Here is an 18685-nt window from a genome sequence, read left to right on the forward strand (position 1 = left end):
AATATCAGCTCTGCATAGGCACACCCTTACTCCTGAAGAAACTCCCACTAAAGTCAATGGGCCACCACATGGATACAAGGAGCTATATACAGACAGCCTCACTGATTTCAATGGGATTCCATTTGAGAGTAGAGATCTACCTGCACGGACTTAGTTGCAGGACCAGGGTCTAAATGTATTCGTTATTTTTAATTCCATACATACATATGTAGAACATTTACAAATACATTAATGCTATGGAAACTAAAATAAAACAAATTATATATATACACACACACACAAATACAGACACACTCACCCCTCCATAGTACACGACAAAAATACATCTCAAACACTAGCAATTTATGTACAATGCTTCAAACTTCTCTAATGGGAATTGTAAGCTCTTGCTTAAAATCATCTTGAATGTATAAAATGCCACTGAATGCAGTTTGAGAACAAAACATGTATTTTGCTTCGGTCTTCTTTACTAGGTACCAAAACAAGACACTTAATCTGCTACCATAACAGCAGAAAAAAACACAACAGACTGAATAAATACATCCTTCGCCAGTCAGAATCGATCAGCTGCAGAGATATCCATTACGAAATGTATCTTTTTGAAGGGACACCATCCATCCATCCGTTTAAAAAAAAAAAATCACATTTTTGTCTCAAAATGTTTTTAAACTGCGACAAGAAACACCATAGGTTGCTACCACTGAAAGAAATTATGTTTTTGAGTTTTTTTACTTTATGAATTTGACAATACTTTATACGTAGTCAGTCACTGTTATCTTGTACATTTGAGTCAGTTTCCTAAATCTTTTGTACAGATTTTATATTCAGCAAGAAGGGAAGGGAAAATATTAGTAAAATATAAAATAACATCAGAAAAATTGGTAAGGGGAATTAGGAGCAGGTGGAATTTCTGAAGCCACTTCTGATTTGTTGTTTTTCTTAAAGTAGATTTCAAGTTGACGGTGTCCCTTTCAATACCACAAATTAAATGATGCCTTGTCACATACCTTGTCTTCTTTTACACTTTTCTTTTCTACCTCCTCACTCTTTTCAACTTCACTTTCAAGCTTTTTAATTTTTTTCTGAAGTTCATCGATGAATTTTTGTTCATCAGCTTTGCTCTGAAAAATTATGATTATCTTTATAGCTTAATGATCACCATTTAGATACTTTCCTACTTTTTCCCCACTGGGATAAATACAGAAACTAAATATTGACTGATTTATTCATTTCAACGGAAGTGCTTTGAACAAATATTACAATTTAGGTTATAATGTGTCTCTATAAAGATTACAACTACTATTTAAGTGTTAGATTGTTACTTTATATTCAGTCATGAGTAATGGACTCAAAAAGGATATTTACACTTTTGCTGTTTTAAACTTAGTAAGGGTTAGGTATTAAATTGCTGTAAATTACAATGACTCTTTCGAATCAGATGAGTTCACGCAACTTGGTTTAAAGGACATATACCTGAGAATTTAATAGTATGTGAAATCTCTATTTGCAGATTTAGAAATGAAAAAAGAATGAATACATAGACAGAAAAAACACCGTTACTTAGAAATATTTTTCTACAGAGCACAGACAATATACAGAGAGTTTTAAAACATTTTAAGACCACGTTCATTTGGCAAAAATAAACTAGTACCAGTACTTCCTGCTTAAATGTCTGAGAGGAATCCAACTGGATACTGCTGGGAACTGCATTACCAGTAGTATAGAATGATCTACTACATATAGATAGTATTGAGAAGAGGAGGATAGAAGAGAGTAAATAAAATGGCAGCTCCTAGAAAAACAGTATGTCCATGGAGGGAATATGTAATTGAAGTGGTGGATTGACCAGGGCACATACAAAAACGAAACAAAGGGACGTATTTAAAGCGGACTGCAATTTTGTTAATTTTTCATTATCTGTAACTGGAGGTTGACGCTAAACCCTCTCATAAAACCACAAAGCATTTACTTGTGTTATTATGGTATTAAATGATCTCATTGCCATATAACTAATATCTAGGGCTGGACCTTTTCAGCCTATACAGCTAGGTTTCAGCTCACCTTTGAATCTTCTTGACCTCCTACTGTGAGAAGAAAGAAGAGTCCCCTCAGTTTGCAATAATTTAAATCTCCTTCTCTTCTTACAAGCTGTGAGTTCTACAAGCCATCTCCTGGGTCTTTCATTCATCTTTACCTCAGGGAACTAGTCTCTTTCGGCATCTTACCCACATTTGACATCTGCAGCAAAGGATGCCAGAGAATGGCTTGGTGGCACCCCGATTACGCTGTCTGCTGCCTCCAGTCTCTAAATTCTCCTCAACACGTATTGGTCCCTCTGCTTGATAATCATACTCAGTCTTCCAAAAACAGTACATCCATTAGATAATATTTGACTGAATCCCTAGATTTTTACACTAATAAAAACTAAGCTCACCTGAATGCTGTTTGTTAGTCTTTTTATCCGCTTTTTCAGTTCTTTGTTTTCGTTTTCCATTTCTTCTTTTTCTCTTAGCCCTTTAGTAATGGCTTTTTGCTTTTTTTGAAGTTCTTGGTTTAAATCATCCATCTCATCTAACAAAGAGCGCTCTCTAGTTTTACTTACTTTAAGGGCATCTTTGAATTTTGTAAGTTGCTCATTTAATTCCTCTATATGAGTCTATAAAAATAAATTTTAAAAAAGTGTTAGTCAAGGTTGCCACCTAACTAAAACACATTGAGGTTAAGGAGGTATATTTCCTGCATTCCACAGACATTTCTCAAATCAGTTATTTCATATATTGTCAACTATATTTAAATAATCTGTAAAGTAAAATATGTTAAAATAATCACTTAGAAGATCATTTGTAAATTCCTATAAATCTGTTGATATGTTTATGTTGCAAAAAGTCAGTTTGAAAAACATTTTTAAGTTTAAATTTAAATAAGTAAAATAAACAACCAAAATAATCAACTTTTGGGGTGTTTTTTTCTTTAATGGCAAAACCAAATTTATTTTCTGTGTTAAAGAAAAAGCTGCCTTAGGTTGAACCTTTATATACCAAGTTTAAGCCTGGTGTAAGCGTTCTTATGTGTAAGTTCTAAAATTCTGAAGAAAAAAATGTAGACTAACTACCGGTACTGCACGTACTTACACATTTTGTTTGATTATTTGTTTTAATATTTAAAAACAAATGTACACAATGGGTCCAACCCAACTCCCAAAAAAGTCAATAGAAAGACTGTCATTGACTTCACTGGGAGTTGTATCAAACCTTATGACAGTACAACAATCATTATTATAATACTCAAAATGAAATTATAAAAATTGTGTTCTCTTTTCAAATAAGAATACAATATAGAATACAGTATAAAGGAGGTTAATTAGTGCTTACCGTGAGCTCCTTTGTTTGTTTGTCAACAATCTGCTGAACATTCATGTATGCCTCTTTTTGTGATGCTACAGAAATAATCTGCTGTTCAGCATTAGCAGTCATTTCTGCTCGGAGCTCCAGAAGTGCTTTACTCAAAGCCTGAAAATATCAACAAATTCGTTTGTAAGTAAGCAAGTTGCTGAAAACAAACATTAAAAAATTGCTAACGGGAATTAAATTGTACTACCTTTTATGTTAAATTACCCATATGTATTCCATACTAACAGCACAATTAATATAATATTTTGGCCTGTTTCCATATGATTTACAATGATAAGCCAGATTCACTGGTATGCTCTGACTGCTTTGCAATACTCTGGCAACACAAAATCAGAAAAAATGCAGCTTAGCTGGCCATTTAAACTAAGTTAAAGGCTGTTGTGCATCACCGGAGTAGCATAAAGCAGCTGAAGTATATCGGTGAATCTGGCTCCACAAATTACAGAAGAGTTAAATTCTGCATCTAATTTCATTAATTTTCTGGTCCTTTTTCTACAGCAGGCTATACAGCCCTAATGAATCTCCACAGAAGGGCATCTTTCAGGTATTCTTTGTCCATCTCTTAACCTCACTAGTGGCACTTCTGAAAAAAAGTTGTGGAAGTGTTTGCTATACATAATTTTCATAGTTACTTGGTTTTACATCAACTTCTTGTCTCCATGATAGACGCTAAATAATAAAATAATTTTAAATTACTTACTTTCTGTTGTTTCTCTTTTAAGGCTAACTGGTTCTTCAACCTTTCCACTAGGTTTTTCATTGTAGTTGTTGGCGCTCTGTTATTTGCTTCTTTTTGGGCCTCTAATTCAGTTTTTACTTGCAGCAATTCTCTCTCTATCTCCGATAACAGGTTTCTCAATTCATTTGCTTCATCTTTCAGTTTTTTCACTTCAGCTACATGCTTTTCTTCAAGCCTAAAAAAAATTACACATTTTTTATAATTTCAGATTAGAGAATTATTGTGGTCCCACTTCCTGAATTAATATCAAACAGTGATCAAATGCACAGCACCAGTGGGACTACTCACATGAGTAAAGCAAGAAAGACTAGATAACAATTTCCTTTTCTTAAACATATCATATGGGCTAAATTTTCATGACTTTCATCTCTTTTGCATAGCAAGCCCAATATGTTGTTAATAATATAAAAAAATATTTTTGACAGTTCAAAAAACTATGTTCAGAGCACCAAAATTTCAATTAAAAAGAAGTGTTCAATAATGCAACATTTATAATTGACCATTACATATTTTAAACAACAATTTTCCAGTGATAGCCTTGATGACAATCCACAAAACAAATATTTTAAAGTTATACTTGTGGCTTTATAAATTATTAGGTTAGTTTCTTCAATCAAACCTTACATTCAGCAGTCATATTAATAAATTGTTGCTAAAGCATGTACAAGAAAGCTAACAGGATATTGGGCTGCAAGGAGCATTGCCAGCCAGATCAAAGTAAGTGATTATTTCCCTCTATTTGACACCGGTGAGGCCCCATCGGGAATATTGTGTCCAGTTTTGGGACCCCCACTACAGAAAGGATCTGGACAAATTGGAGAGAGTCCAGCAAAGGGCAACAAAAAAATTAGGGGGCTGGGGCACACAACTTATGAAAAGAGGCTGAGGGAACTGGGGTTATTTAGTCTGCAGAAGAGTGAGGGGGGATTTGATAGCAGCTTTCAACTACCTGAAGGGGGTTTCCAAAGAGGATGGAGTTGGACTGTTCTCAGTGGTGGCAAATGACAGAACAAGGAGCAATGCTCTCAAGTTGCAGTGGGGGAGGATAGGTTGGATATTGGGGAAAACTATTTCACTAGGAGGCTGGTGAGGCATTGGAATGGGTTACCTAGGGAGGTGGTGGAATCTCCTTCCTTAGAGGTTTTTAAGGTCCAGCTTGACAAAGCCCTGGCTGGGATGATTTAGTTGGGGATGGTCCTGCTTTGAGCAGGGGGTTGCACTAGATCAGGAGTTCTCAGCATTTTTCTTTCTGAGGTCCACCTCAACATGCTACAAAAAGAACAGGGCCTGGTTGGGGAAGGGGAGAGAGCGCGGGGCTCTGGGTCAGGGTCGGGGGACCCTTGGGCATAGGCATAGTTTTACTTCTATTTTCGGCGGGCAAAGACTGGTGGGGCTCGAGCCAGATCCACACAGCAGGGTCCAGGGAGGGAGCACCACCTCCAGACTCATTCAGAAGGTCACCTAGCCTGTCTGGGCTGTGGGGGGATGCAATAAAAAAATAGAACTCAAAGGGAGGGGATTCAGTTCAAAAAGTTTGAAAACCACTTAGGTGCTCGGAGGGGGTAGCTAGGGGCTGTGTGAAGTGAGGATAATAGCTCAGGATGCAGACAGGAGGCAGCTAGGGGCTGTGAGAGGGCAGGGGAGTAGCTCAGGGTGCAGGCAGGGGGTAGTTCAGGATGCAGACGGGGCAGCTAGGAGCTGTGCGTGGGCAGGAGGGCTCCCAGTGCAGCTTCCAGCTTCAGCGGGGGGTGGGGGGCGCTGGGGCTCCCGACTTCAGCCCCCCGCTGCTCCTGGATTAGGGGGTGAGGGGGGAGGTTTGCCAGCTTCAGCCCCGCGTCGCTCCCAGCTGGGGAGAGGGGGACCGCCAGCTTCATCCCCACACCGCCTCTGGCTAGGGCCGGGGACTGCAGGTTTCAGCCCTGGCGCTCCGCAGACCCCTGAAAGGGCTCGCAGACCCCTGGTTGAGAAGCACTGGATTAGATGACTTCCTGAGGTCTCTTCCAACTCTAATCTTCTGTTATTCTAATTCAATAAATGGTCTTAATACTAAACACTAAATCTAAATACTTACTGAGCCTTGATGTTTTCAAACTCTTTGATTTTTAATAAAGTAAGTTGTTTTTGTTTCTCCAAATCACATGATGTTTTCTTTAATCTGCCTAGAAGTAAAGCGAGAGAGTTGTCCTGTTCTGCTACTGTTTGCTCCATCTCAGCCAAACGAATGAAATGTTTGTTGGTGGGAACTGATAAAGAAGGTTTTTTCATTAATTCCTATAAAAACAGAAAAATCATTCGTATTAAATATTCTACATCTTATACAGCAAAGTGCTGCAATTATTTCATTATGTTAAATTTGATCCCAAACATAACCAAGCAGCAACATTTACACTATATTCTATAACCAGTGATGTGACTCATAGCCACACTGAACATTGGTAAATGGTCTCTGTATCTGAAGAGTAGTTATATAACTGGTTAAATATAGGTGGTCAGTCTTTGAGAAACAGTGTCAAAAGCTAATCTTTAATTAGGATTAGGAGCTTATTTTATTTACTGTAGGACAGTGGTTCTCAAACTTTAGCAACCCAAGGGCCCCCATTTTGATTTAAATTTGTTCACAGACCCCCAAGCTCCCCACTCAGTCCCAGACCTCACCCCCACTCCACCCCTTCTCCCAAGGTCCCTCCCCACCTTTTCCCACCCCTGCTCCATCCCTGCCCATCCTCTTCCTTGCTTCTTTTTTCCCTTCCCACAAGCACACTCCATCCCCACTTCTCCCCCTCCCTTCCAGTGCCTCCTGCATACTGCTGAATAGTTGTTCCCCAGCGTGCAGGAGGCGCTGGGAGGGTGAGGGAGGAGTTGATCAGTGCAGCCCGTGGATGCTCTGAAGCATCCACGGACCCCAGTTTCAGAAACTACTGTAGAATATTAAAAAAGGAGAGAGAAAATGGAAGACATCAGCCTCCTCATGGGCTCTCTATAGACAAGGATATGTTGAATTATGCACTTATACACTGAAGTACCAAATGTGTTAATTGACCCTTATTTCCTCACTCATCTTTCTCAAATTCTTTCAATTTCATTTTCACACAATAATAATGTAATGACAGTCTTACTTATTTATCTTGCTGTTTATACTATCTTGAACTGAAAAACTGCTCCTCTGGTATGGAGGATTAACATAATTTTCAAAATTTACAAAAAACAAAACAACATACAAACAGATATACAACACTGAACAAAATAATCCCCCCATCCCAAACAAACCAACAAACCTACCAAGGCAGTTTGTTTGAATTTATTAAGTGAATTATCAGCTTGCAAATCTAGCTTCTGATGTAGAACCCGGAGGTCGTCTTCATGTTTCTTTGAGATTTCCTCTTGCTCCTATTAACACAAAATGAACATGTTTTTTTTATTTCATGTATAAAGGCATGGTACTCCAGAAATCCATGGAACTGGTGTACTTTCCATGCTAATTACTTGACTCTTTGAAATAGAATATGAGCTGAGGAAATCCTATCACTGGCAAGCAAATATAAGCACTAAGAAGTTAAAGTAATTTAATTATCCTGGCAATTTTTTCTAGGAGAGGAAAGAAAAAAAAGTAAATGCCCAAAACTACATGAATCCAATGTTAAATTAAGCCTCTCAATATGTTCAGATTAAAGTCATAGTATCACATTTTTCTGGAAGTGTGCAAATACCCTGAAAGAGAGAATTTTCCCTTCTTTAATTCTCAAACTGCAGGACAAAGCTTGGAGTTTGTAACATTCTGTACTCACTGGTTTTGTGTACCTAGGCATCAATCATAGAACACTCCTTATTCAGTCAGGCAGACCAAGATGTATTTAATAAATTGATATGGTCATGCAGGAGTCACTGATTATGGGTCTGACTAAGGTACAAGACTCATGGAATCTCAAGAAAGGCGTTGAGCATGTTTGCTTCTCTGCCTTCCTTTTATACGGTTTTCAGTGCTATCGTACTTCCCAAAGAATCAGTATTCCTGCCTTTCCTGATTGTTCTCTCTACCATTCTCTTCACCGTTTCTGGTCTTTTCCATCCTCTATTTATGCACCTCGTTTCCTCATCAAACTGGCATCTTTAACAAACTTTAAATTTATTTTAAAGAATTTTTTTAAGTTCTTATACAGCTAATGAATAAAATGTTTTCATAACTGCAACCACAGGTCACAATCCTGTAATGAGACTTGTGCAAGAGTCTACCCATGTAAGATCGCTGCGTGCATGATCTGGGCCATAATGAACCACTACAGCACAGAATTCTGTTTGTTTTTTTTCAAGGAAAGTGCATGAAAAACAACCAAAATGTGGAATTATACTATTTGTTAATTTCATGCATCAATCACTGCAGATCTGCTTCCTAGTCCTACCATATTAAAGCAATTGCAAACGAGAACTTATCAGAAAATTTTTACATAAATAAATTTTTAAATACAAGAGGTTAAGAAAACCTGAACTTTGTGCAATGAGAAATTCATAATAAAGTCCCTGTTCTGCTCCTACTGAAGTCAATGGGAATTTTGCCAGGCCTCCACTGAAAGCAGGACTGGGCACAAAATTAACTCAAACTCTTAAAAAACAAACAAACAAGATAACACAAAAAGTGTGTATACCTCTCTAGCTTTTGCAAGAAGATGCTGATACTTCTTCAACACTTCCTCCTTTTGATTTAGTCTTGCTTGCATATTTGTAATGGTTTGGTGGGCCACTTTCAGGGCATGATGGTGTTCTGGATCATCTTCTTTTCTACCTAGCTCAGCTATTATCTTCTCTCTTTCTGCTGTTGCAGGTAATCGAAGCCTTAGTTCATTTATAACTCTGTCTCTTGATAAAACATTTTGTTCTGCTTTCCACAGTGCAGTTTCTTTCTCTTTCAGTTTCTACAACACAGGAAATTATTACTAATCTAATAGAAATATTACCTTTAAAAAAAGAATATGCCTAAATCGAATTACAAATCAAAAAATGGCTTTGTATTCAATTTTCCCTACTTGGGATTATTAGACACACTACACACCAATAAAATGATAATTTGTATTTCTCTGTGCGGAATTTTCATAGCACAATGTATTTACATACCAAATTTATTAATAAAGTGTTTTTAAAGGATTAATTTTATATTTAGTGTTTGATAAGAAATCTATGTAACGGAGTCTCACTTTGGTACTCTTTCTTGAAGGAATTAGTGGTGCCATTTGTTAAATTTAACATAACGTTAATTAAATCAATTAATGCTACAGAATGCTAATTAAACCTAATTAATACTAAGAAACCTAATTTTACACAATCTCAGCACCTTGAATATAAACTGTTTCCAATTCTCTTCCTGTTTGCGTTTTTTCATACCTAAAGAGCAACAGAAATTAGCTTTTCACAGTATTCAAACTATTCAGTGGTACTCTTTTCTTATAAATGCATGCCTCATATTACATGTGAACATATTTATTCTTGTTCTATACATATGCTTTTAATAGTTTAGGTGTAGATTCATCTAAATTACCTCTTCTAATAATTTGCAGGTTGCCTGAGTTTCTAGGATTGTTCGAATGTGCTCCCTAATTTTCCTCAAAGCTAGCTCAAGCTGCTGTGGAAGGGGCAAACTAGGATCTGGAGCCGAACCTGTCGCATCTTCAAACTGCACAGAAAAGACAGATATGAACATTATTTCTCTGACAACTCTAATCAGCACACTTATTAATGTATTTAAAATAAATCAGTATAGGTACCTTTCGAGCAGTACTAAGTATTTCATTTTGCTGACGGTCATATATGTCTAGCTGACGTTCTAACTCTACTTCTCTCTGATCCCAAGCCATCTGCCGCTCTTCATAAAACTATATAAAAAAAGTTTGATTAAAAAGATCTACATTGAAATCCTGACCCACTGATGTCAATGAGAACTTTACTATTCACTTCAACAGGGCAAGGATTTCATCCCTACTTTAGAGAATTTGAAAGCAATTCCAATGTGCCATTGACAGCAATTCATCTTTAACTATAACAGCATGGGATAACAGAGATTTAAGTATCATACATCTTGTACTTGTCAGTTATGAGTTTTTTAAATGTAACAAAAGAATTTTAAAAATTATTAAATAAAACAGAAAATATATTATTCTAACACCATGCAGAAGTTTATACCTTGCTCTGTTGTACAGTTTCTTCTTCCAGACTGCTGATGGTATGCTCATATTCAGAAATGATATTATTCAAATATTTCATCTCTTCTTTTTGTTTGACTAACTCTCGATTCAGTTTAAGTTCCTGGAGACGAAGTTCTTCCATTTTCATATGCCATTCAATTACCTGTAAATAATAATAGTTCGTACAGTTCATTATCATTATCATCTTAATCAGATGAAAAGAGCATTTAGGGAATTTGGATGTCTTTTCCAAAGTGAAACTAAGTTTGCAAAACAACCCACAAAAGTTGTATATAATGAACTATATACACTAATAGTAGCAATATCTATCACTTACATAAATCCCAAAATGCTCAAAAAACTTTACAGACTGATTGAAAACTAAATATCCCAAGGTCACTTTACCCACCATAGTAATACAAATGTCTTTAAATAGAGAATGCAATACTATACAATAGTTGGGACAGAAAATGAGAATGTCTTATCCAGTTGAAAGGTAACTATCTAGAAAAGGTAAAATATAATTACCCAAATAACAATTTGTGCCGAATGCTGGAGTTAACATCCCTACTCTTACCAAAAAAAAAAAGAAAAAAAAAAAGTGACATGAGATTTTTAATGGCCAAAAGTAGTTGGGACTTGTGCCAAAAGTGGGTAGCATGGTGCTTCCTATTTCATACTGTATTGAATCTCTAATACCACTTCCTACAGAATTTAAATTTGCTTTAGAGGCCTTCAATCAAAAGAAAACCAAGTGTGACCCTGCTTAGACTATGGGCTGGTCTACACTACCACGGCAAGTCGACTCAAGTTACGCTACTTAAGTTACATGAATAATGTAACTGAAGTCGAAGTAGCTTAGGTCAACTTACTGAGGTGTCTACACCACGCTGGGTTGACAGAAGACACTCTGCCACTGACTTCCCTTACTCTTCTCGGGGAGGTGGAGCACAGGAGTCAACCAGAGAGTGCTCTGAGATCGATTTAAGCAGGCCTCCCTCAGACCCGCTAAATCAACACAGCTGCATCGATTGCAACAGTGCTGATCTACCAGTAAGTGTAGACATGGTCTTATATACCAACTAGTAAAGCTGGCCATTATCCTTTCTTTAGAAAATAAAACAAACAGATATTACAATACTGCATATTCTGAAATCATGAAGGCACATATTAAAGCAAAAATTCAGTGTACGGAGTAGATTAAAGTTTTAATTAAACATATATAAAATTAATGATTACTAAAAGCTATAAGATGTCAAACCTTTTGGGCTCCTCTTGTATCTTTCAGTGTGCCTATTAACTCTTCTAAACCTTTTACTTTTAATTCCATCTCCATTGCTCTGTTCTCTATGTTTCGACGCTCTGCCTGAGCACGCTGGACTTCTTCCATGATTTTTAATTTGTCATTCTGCAGCTGAATCATGGTTTTAGAGAATTTTTCCTGTTGCGCCAAGGGCAGAGCACCACTAAACTGTCGCCGCAGAGATTGCACAGTCTGGCGCAGATGTTTGGCTCTATTTCTTCCTTCTAGTCGGGCATAGTATAATCCCTGCTCTTTCTCGTCAAGCTTTTGTTCTAGGCGTAGATTATAAATCTCCATCTTTTGCAGTTTCATTGTAAGTGCTTCTAACTTGCCCACAGCAGTGGTCTCACTAATCTGAAGAGCTACGATATGCTGGTGTAATTTTGCAATAAGAGCTTTTTCATCTGACTGTGCCTAAGCAACAAAATATGTAACAGACATTTTTTAAAATATAAAATCATTCATTGAAAATTAAACATATTTACATGAAGTGCAAGTAATTACCACATTACAATGCCTATCATACTCCCAATGAAGTTAATGGCAAAACTCTTCTGGGCATCAATAGAAGCAGCATCTGGCCTCACATCAGTTCATGTTTTGTTCAGTATTACTTCTATAGCCAAAATAATAATAAAAAAATCTGTCTTTTCAAAAACAGATTTTAAAAACAATATTTCTCCAAAATATGATGAAAGCACTTTCTTAACCTAATATAAACATATTCTATACCTAACCCTCCCTCCCAAAACAAATCAGTTAACTATAAAGTTTTAACACAGCAGGGCAGTACTGACCATACCTGATAGTCTAAAACTTGCATTCGAAGGGATTCCACTTCCTTCTCTCTGGATTGCTGCCGTGCGTCCAGAGCTGCAACTTGCATTTTGGCAATATCAGAAAGCTCCCTTAACCTAGTAGAGGGAAACAAGAATTTATCCCAATTTAAAATATTAAATAATCCTTCAAGCTAAAATGGTGACCAAGTTCCTTTACCAATAAAATATTAAGCTCTACTACACAAAAGGTCTTGAAGAGAGGTCCTTAAAGGCATCTCTCCCTCATATTAGGAGATTCAAAGTTAACATACTTTTCAGCATTTCCAGATCTTTTCCCCTCCCATATACAAGTATGGATGAGTAATTTGGATACTATCCCCATTATTAAAGCTCCTGCTAATCTCTTCTCATGCCTATTTTGGAAATAGGGCTGAGGTTTATGGATCTGATTCTTCAGTTTCACTACTTACGTCAATGGCAAAATTTATAATTGCTTTATACAGAACAGAAAAAAACAAAAACAAACAGTAGAGAGGAGTCCTGGAAGGGGTATACATTGTTTACACAGAGAGGCCACTGTCCACAGTCACAATTATATTTCTAGGCCACAAATGTTAGTATGTCAGTTCATAATTCATAACCTTGTGAAGTCTGAAAGATGAACTGTTAATGTCTTGTAGCATCTTTATAATCTCTGCAATTACATGGCATTGCAGATTTGCTTTTAATTTTTTGAAATTTTGATACACTAAAATCTTGATTAAGTGTATCTTCCACAACAAAAACAGTATTTTTATTTTACTGCAAAAACAAAAGCCTAACATTACTTAAGAAAAACATATTTAGAAACAATTCATTTTACAGAGTATATAATATTTATTTTCATGTCACTTCCTCTGCTATTTTCTACTGCAGACATTCTTATGAAAAAAAAAAAAAAGCTATTTGTTATGTCTAATGACCATTTTCAGAAGGGTATAAATGACAGAAGATTAATTCAAATATCTTGTTTTGGGGCAAATATGACAACACTTAGGTAATGATATTTTAAATACTTTGTATAAGCAGGATTCTTCCAAAATACTTTTTAAAAAAAATTCTCAATGAAGTATCAATCGATCTTCCAAAAATTAATATTTTTGTTTCCCTGCAGTATTTTCACCAGTTTTCTATATACACCTCTACCCCGATACAACATGACCCAATAGAACACAAACTCGGATATAACATGGTAAAGCAGTGCGCTGGGGGGCAAGGCTGCGCACTCTGGCAGATCAAAGCAAGTTCAATATAACGCGGTTTCACCTATAACACGGTAAGATTTTTTGGTTCCCGAGGACAGCGTTATATTGGGGTAGAGGTGTACTTGATAAGGATGCAACAAAGGGAATAAATTATTGTTTTGCTAATTTGTCTGAAATATTTTAATAAACACAAAAAGTTGTTGTATCTAATTAAGGCCCTTATGCAGGAAAGGATTTAAGCACCTGCTTACATTCATACCTATTCAGGTCATCACATAAGCATTTGGTTAAGTCCCATCAGAAACAGTGTTCTTCTAAATCAGATTCTTTATGTAATGCTTCATCTAAAATTGCACATGTAAAATATATAAAGACAGATGAAAATTGTTTTACTATTAATGTAGGAGCAACATATATCTGTATAATTCAAATTATGGAATACTTCCAAACATACTGTAATACTGAATTTGGTACTTCTGCACTTACTTTGATACCTCAATCTTCAGTTCCATTTCACTCTTCTCTAGCTCCATGATTTTTCGTCTGTCCGCATCATTTATTGCTTTACTCACACTGTTTGTCAATTCATCTCTTAATGCCTGTTCCACCTTTTGTGCCTCGAGGTTGATTTTAGTAAGCTGAAAAAAACCACAGTATATTTGCTAAATGTATTTGGCAAAGGCATACAATATATTTTAGTCAGCACAAAATGTTGTGAAGTTGTATTTAATGAAACTGTTTCCTCTCAGTTTCTTCCTTTGATTTTCTTCTGTTCTCCTCTGAAACATCCAACTTCTTGCTTACAACATCACACGCACATCAGAGTAGCTATGTAGGCATCCATACAACAAAGCATTCTAAAAGAAAACCAATGTTTTCAGTTCCTTGAAACAGTGAAAGCAAAAAAACTAACTATAAAATGGGGTAGAAAAAAGGAACAATCCTTGGACTATAAACTCTTCAAGACAGGGATTCTCTTTGTTATATGTTTGCACAATGCCTAGAAGAAGGGTGCTGGTACTACAATACTACTAATAATAAGACTCACTGAATAGTGTATTTATATTACCATTACTAGCCAGCATTTTCACAATAATGTGACTAGTCATTTTTGTTGCTCAATTCGAGACACGGAATCATAGAAGATAAGAGTTGGAAGAGACCTCAGGAGATCATCTAGTCCAACCACCTGCTCAAAGCAGGACCAACCCCAACTAAATCATCCCAGCCAGAGCTTCACCACCCTCCTAGTGAAAAAAGGTCCTAATATCCAACGTAAACCTCCCCCACTGCAACTTGTGACCATGGGTCCTTGTTCTGTCATCTGCCACCACTGAGAACAGCCTAGTTCCATCCTCTTTGGAACTCCGCTTCTCAAAAGTGCCAGAATTTAGGAGAGTTAGAGCTCAACAATTGCTGAAAATCAGGCCCCGTGAAGAAATCTAAAACTGGGCACCAAAAATTGAAGCGCCCAAGGTCTCACTTTTTAAAATCAAATAACTTTGGGCCAAGACAGATTTCTGCAGGGCCCAAAGTGGCATAGCAGAAAGCCCTGCAGATAACATTCCAAGCATAAGACAAAACATAGAAAAGGACACAGAAGGTTTGTGAGAAAGTCAAGATAGCATTATTTTGTGGGGAAGAAAGGTTGGAGGAGAATGCAAAAGCCAACAAGGTCTGAAACATATGCAAGACCATGACAGTCACTGATGATCATGGAAAAAATAGCAGAAAACAGTTATATCTGTTAGACATTGGGAACAGAAAGATCAAGATCTGTGATTTTTGCAAAAATCTGGTTGCCAAGGAACTAACAAGGTTTTGCAATACGCCCACTGTGTGAGTCATATTATATCAGCATTAATTTTATAGTGAATAACTAAGTTCTGAAATAAATTACTGACAAATTAATATATTACATATTAAATATATCTCTTCAAGCAAAAACCTATTTACAAGCAACTACATTTTGATAAGTAAACCTATCAAAAAAGGCACCAATAGTAGGTATAATAGAGTAACACACCAAAAAGCTCAAAGTGCATTTCTAGGATGTAATTGATGAATTATTTAATTACATTTCTTGATACCTCAGCAAACTTCGTTTCCAGTTCAAAGTTACGTTCTTCCACTTGCTTTAAAGTGTTCCTTAAGTGTTCATACATTCGATGCGAGTGTTCAGCTCTCTGTCTTTCATTTAGTTCCTTCATTTCCAGCACAGTGATTTTCTTAGAAATAGAAACAATCTCACTGTTGGTGATTGCTTTTGTGGCCTTGTCCATGGCATTGTCACCCCCTACGTTCAATAATATTTTAATTAGGCTTAACAAGGTTTTTAAATTAGAAAAACAAAAATACAACTTCTCAAAGTAGACAAGTACTTTTGATTTACCTCTGTAAGGAAACCAGACACCTAAGCAGTTTCTGGAATTGGAAGAGCTAGGCATTTAACTAGTCTTCCGTCATCACACATCAGAAATCTAAAAAAATCTTATCCATTTTTAAGAAAACATTAGCTCTGTAAGAAGATTCCAGGATTATCACGCTGTCCGTGTGTCACTCTGAAGTCTAGAATATTGGCTGAGGTAGTGTAAAATGATGGAAAGAGCTACAAGTATGGTTGAGAGCTCTTTTTGTTTAGACTAGAACATAAGAATCTGAAAATAGCCATACTGGGCCAGACTAGGCCAGTATCCTGTCTTCCAACAGTGGCCAGGTGCCTCAGAGGGAATTAATAGAACAGGGTAATTATCAAGAGATCCATCCAGTCCCAACTTCTGACAGTCAGAGGCTAGGGACAACCAGCGCACAGGATTACATCCTTAACCATCTTGGCTAATAGCCATTGATGGACCAATCCTTCAGGAACTTCTCTAATTCTTTTTTGAACCCAATTATATTTTTGGCCTTCACAACATCCCCTGGCAACCAGTTCTATACGTTGACTGGGTGTTGTGTGAAGAAATACTTCCCTTTATTTATTTTAAAGCTGCTGTCTATTAATTTTGTTGGGTAACCCCTGGTTCTTATATTATGTGAAGGTGTAAATGACACTTCCTTATTTACTTTCTCCACATCATTCATGATTTTATAGACCTCTATCATATTCCCTGTTAGTCGTCTCTTTCCCAAGATGACCAGTCCCAGTCTTTTTAATCTCTCCTCATATGGAAGCTGTTCCATACTCTCAGTCATTTTGTTGCCTCTCTCTGTACCTTTTCCAATTCTAATATATCTTTTTTTGAAATAGGGCAAACAGAACTGCACGCAGTATTCAAGGTGGTGGCATACCAGGGGTTCAATCATCACAGGGATTTGCTGTCTGTTACTGTCTAATTTTTAAGTTCTCAGCCATTTTCAGCATTTGTACATGTTATGAATTACATCCTTATGACAGCATGGGATTTCACTTAGTAATTAATATAACAGGCACAACAGCAATCATCATCATTAGGACTGCATAACCATTTTCAACTTAACCTCTCATTTTTAGTCACTCAACTAGCAAATAACTGGCAGAAAATGAATAAAACACAAAGTGAACAAACAAGTGTAGAAGAGACGACTACATAAGAGAGAAATCGGGGAAGTAAGTTGGACCCACACAATGCTGCAGTTATTGAAAACATGGAAGTAGTATATTAAAGTTTCAAAATCCAGGCAGAGGAAACTACTGTCCTGGAAACCACTTGTCTGGTTACTTGACTGATGATCCAGTCAGGACCCAGGGCCTCTGAATCAGATTCAACTGAGGTCACCTAAAGAAGCCCAATCTTTAATCCCAACCTTTAGCCCACTTGAAGGGAGGGTGACTGAAAGCTGTTGGCACCTCTGGGGGGCAGCAATTCTCCTGTGAGACAACCAGGTGGTTCAGCAGCTGCTGGGTCAAAATGTAGTGTACTGTCAAAGGGGAAGAAAAGCCAGAACTGGCCACCTCACCAAGTCCACCTGCCATCAAGACAGTGAAAAAGCATTTTTAAAAATGTTTTCTGGATTTCAAACTTTAACAAAATAATAGTATAGCTAACCTCACTAAATAATAAAAGTCTATTCTATTTGAAAAATACCAACCAAGAGGTTCTCTAAAAGACTAAAATAATCCTAAATTTGAGTAAGGTTTTTGCATTAAAATTTTCTTAACCTCTGAATGAAGAGGAAATGAGGGAAATACATTACAATTTAATCTAAAGTTTCCTAATGGTATTTTGTTTTCAATCTTTATTAAAAATTAGTTTTTCAAAGGAAATACAATATGTTCTTTACTGATATGAAATAGCTTTTATACTTGCCCAACTTAGTTGTTTGGTCCCAAGCTTGCTCTACAGTGTGAAGTTTTTCTTTTGTGATCTCAAGTTCTTTATTTAATGAATTTATCTGTTCCTTCAAGGATGCATTCTCACTCTGTACAGCAGAGACAACATAATAGAGCAATATAACAATAATGTGGTTGATGGTTAAAATATTATGGTTTGGAATAACTTATTAACCCATAATAGAACAGCCTATGGTATCCAGTTTTTATACAATAATCAAAATGTTTGTCTTTGGCCTGTGTATGTTGTATGCTTCTATTTACCATGCATTTTTATCAACAAAAAGTTAAACTCAAAGATTAACCTTTTTTGTTATAGAAGATTAGATACATGATGCCCAAGACTTAAAAAACAAAACCCTTTATTGGTATTTTAAAATGTTCCCTCTCCCCCAGACCAAATGATGGCTGAAACTAATGCTTTAAACAACTAACAGGATCTTTACATTGCTTTAAATGTTCATGATTAATTCCAAAAGAAACAAAAAGGAGGAAAGGATTGCCAACTGTTTTGTTTTAAAATACTCTTATTTTAATTGGCTTAGTTTGCAAACACATTTCACGCAATTTGTTCATGCTGAGAAGTGCTTCTTAGTTTCGGACCTTTCAGATTACTGGGATAAGCAAAATAAATAAACTTTTCTCTCAATAAAAAAAAAAAAATCCAACCCATCTTAGGGAAACACTCATTCTGCAGTTACCAATTATACATCCAACAGCCTGAAAAC

General features: G+C 36.4%; 1 protein-coding gene across 1 annotated transcript in view; it reads right to left on the reverse strand.

Annotated features, from left to right (window-relative positions):
- Positions 1 to 18685, reverse strand: part of CEP290 (centrosomal protein 290) — a 94820-nt gene that overhangs the window by 21035 nt on the left and 55100 nt on the right. Inside the window, exons 25-39 of the mRNA XM_075063469.1 lie at positions 17935 to 18046; positions 15736 to 15941; positions 14132 to 14283; positions 12425 to 12536; positions 11581 to 12036; positions 10318 to 10482; positions 9903 to 10010; positions 9677 to 9811; positions 8790 to 9056; positions 7429 to 7536; positions 6221 to 6420; positions 4111 to 4324; positions 3372 to 3509; positions 2435 to 2656; positions 1008 to 1121 (exon numbers count right to left, since the gene is read on the reverse strand). Of these exons, the coding sequence (XP_074919570.1) occupies positions 1008 to 1121; positions 2435 to 2656; positions 3372 to 3509; positions 4111 to 4324; positions 6221 to 6420; positions 7429 to 7536; positions 8790 to 9056; positions 9677 to 9811; positions 9903 to 10010; positions 10318 to 10482; positions 11581 to 12036; positions 12425 to 12536; positions 14132 to 14283; positions 15736 to 15941; positions 17935 to 18046 (2709 nt within the window). The remainder of the gene's footprint in view (positions 1 to 1007; positions 1122 to 2434; positions 2657 to 3371; positions 3510 to 4110; positions 4325 to 6220; positions 6421 to 7428; positions 7537 to 8789; positions 9057 to 9676; positions 9812 to 9902; positions 10011 to 10317; positions 10483 to 11580; positions 12037 to 12424; positions 12537 to 14131; positions 14284 to 15735; positions 15942 to 17934; positions 18047 to 18685) is intronic.

This window comes from Chelonoidis abingdonii, chromosome 1, assembly GCF_003597395.2.
Source record: "Chelonoidis abingdonii isolate Lonesome George chromosome 1, CheloAbing_2.0, whole genome shotgun sequence".
In the NCBI taxonomy this organism is placed as follows: domain Eukaryota; kingdom Metazoa; phylum Chordata; order Testudines; family Testudinidae; genus Chelonoidis; species Chelonoidis abingdonii.